The sequence below is a fragment of the Geosmithia morbida genome (assembly GCF_012550715.1).
Source record: "Geosmithia morbida isolate 1262 chromosome Unknown scaffold_16, whole genome shotgun sequence".
Taxonomy (NCBI): domain Eukaryota; kingdom Fungi; phylum Ascomycota; class Sordariomycetes; order Hypocreales; family Bionectriaceae; genus Geosmithia; species Geosmithia morbida.
In genome coordinates, this window is record NW_023336203.1 from 366787 (window position 1) to 368585 (window position 1799).

The window sequence follows — 1799 nt, forward strand, 5'->3', positions numbered from 1 at the left end:
CCCCCCCCCCCCCCCCCCCCCCCCCTCCCCCATCCCATTCCCTCCTCTCTGTCTCTTCCATGGAAGAAGAGCACATTCAGCTTTCACGCGTCTTTTCGGCGTCGCCTTCGAATCGAGAATGGGGAGTGTGTGGGGAGTGTGTCTACACAAGAGCGTGTGTCCTACGATGGCACTATGGAGTCTACGAGAGGGGGAGAGGGAACAACGAGACAGCGTCGCTAACACACAACCACTCTGCAGGGCCTTCGCGGTGTCGCCTCTTCCCTCGTCGTCGTCAAGCACATCGTGGCCGCCTGGTTCACCCCGCTGCTATGGCCTTCCAACTCGGAGGATGACGCCCCCGTCCTCCTCCAGCTCCCCTACTTCCGCGTCTTCGTCCAGGGCCGCATCGGCGTCGCCATCTTCTGTCTCGTCACCGGCTACGTCTGCTCGCTCAAGCCCGTCAAGCTCTTCCTCCAGGGCAACCAGAACCAGGCCTACAACTCGATGGCCAAGTCGGCCATCCGCCGCGTGCCTCGCCTCTTCCTCCCCGTCGCCATCATAATCTTCATCAGCGGTATCGCCACCCAGCTCGGTGCCTTCGAGACGGCCAACCACTCGGACGGCTACGGTCTGCAGGTCACCAGCCCCGACCGCCGCGACAACCTCTTTGCCGCCCTCTACAACATGGCCCACGACCTCCTGTCCGTCTGGACGCACGGCCGCAGCGAGTACGGCTCCGAGCTCTGGACCATGATGCCCATCCTGAAGGGTGCCTTCTGGGCCTACGTCTTCCTGCTCACCACCTCCCACGTCCAGCAGCGCTGGCGCATGGTCATTGCCCTGACCCTCACACTATACCGCTGGGCTTCCAACGACCCCTTCTTCGGCATGCAATTCTTCTTTGGCGCCTTCATGGCCGACCTGCAGAACCTCGACCCCGACTCCTTCAAGCGTGCCCAGGCCATGTCGGCCTCCGGCGGCATCATCCGCACCGTCATGTCCGTCTTCTTCCTCCTCGTCGGCCTCTTCATCGCCTCGCTCCCCGACGACCACTCTGACTGGCAGCCTTGGTCCCGCTTCCTCCACGAGTTCCTGGCCGCCATCCTCCCGGAGAACCCCGACTTCCCCCGCTTCGCCTCGGGCATCGGACTGGACGTCATCGTCATCGGCCTCCACCTCTCCCCCACCGCCCGCTCCATCCTGTCCAACCGCTTCTTCCTCTGGCTCGGCCGCATGTCCTTTGCCGTCTACCTACTCCACAACCAGATCCTCCGCTCCGTCCTCTGCTGGATGGTCTACGGCTTCGACCTCCCCGCCGAGGGTGAGCCCCCTCTGACCCTGGGCAGCCCCGTCAAGCTCTTCATCGTCCTCCCCCTCTACGTCGCCATGACGTACGGCTCCGCCCACCTGTGGACCACGTACGTCGACAGCTTCTGCGCCCGCATATCGGAGCGCATCGTCTCCTTTATCAAGGAGGACCCTGATGAGAAGTCGGCTGGTCCCGCTCTGCTGCCTCAACATGGCAGCTCTTAGAGTCTCTCTCTCCTGTCCTTTTGTGTCATTTTAATCTTCTTTTCTCTCTCTTCTCTATCGCGCAGAGAGGGGGGGGGGAAGAATTGTCACGGCCTTTCCCTTTTCCCTTGTTCATCATTTTTTTTCCCTTCTCGCCTTGACGGAATTTTCCTATCTCTGTTACAACAAAGCCACTGCGGCAACTATTTCCTTTTTCCTCTCTTCTCCTTCCCCTTCCTCCATTTTTTCAACCCCAAATATATGCGCCGAGGCTTATTAGGTACAAAAATCGCACATCACACATG

The 1799-nt window shown here is 60.5% G+C and overlaps 1 protein-coding gene across 1 annotated transcript; it reads left to right on the top strand.

Annotated features, from left to right (window-relative positions):
- Positions 1-118: 118 nt before the first annotated feature.
- GMORB2_3153 (Acyltransferase family) lies at positions 119-1515 on the top strand (the record flags this gene model as incomplete). Its single annotated transcript, XM_035465129.1, has 2 exons — positions 119-136; positions 241-1515. The coding sequence occupies 2 exons, from the start codon at positions 119-121 to the stop codon at positions 1513-1515; spliced, it is 1293 nt and encodes a 430-aa protein (XP_035319004.1).
- Between the last annotated feature and the right edge of the window lie 284 nt (positions 1516-1799).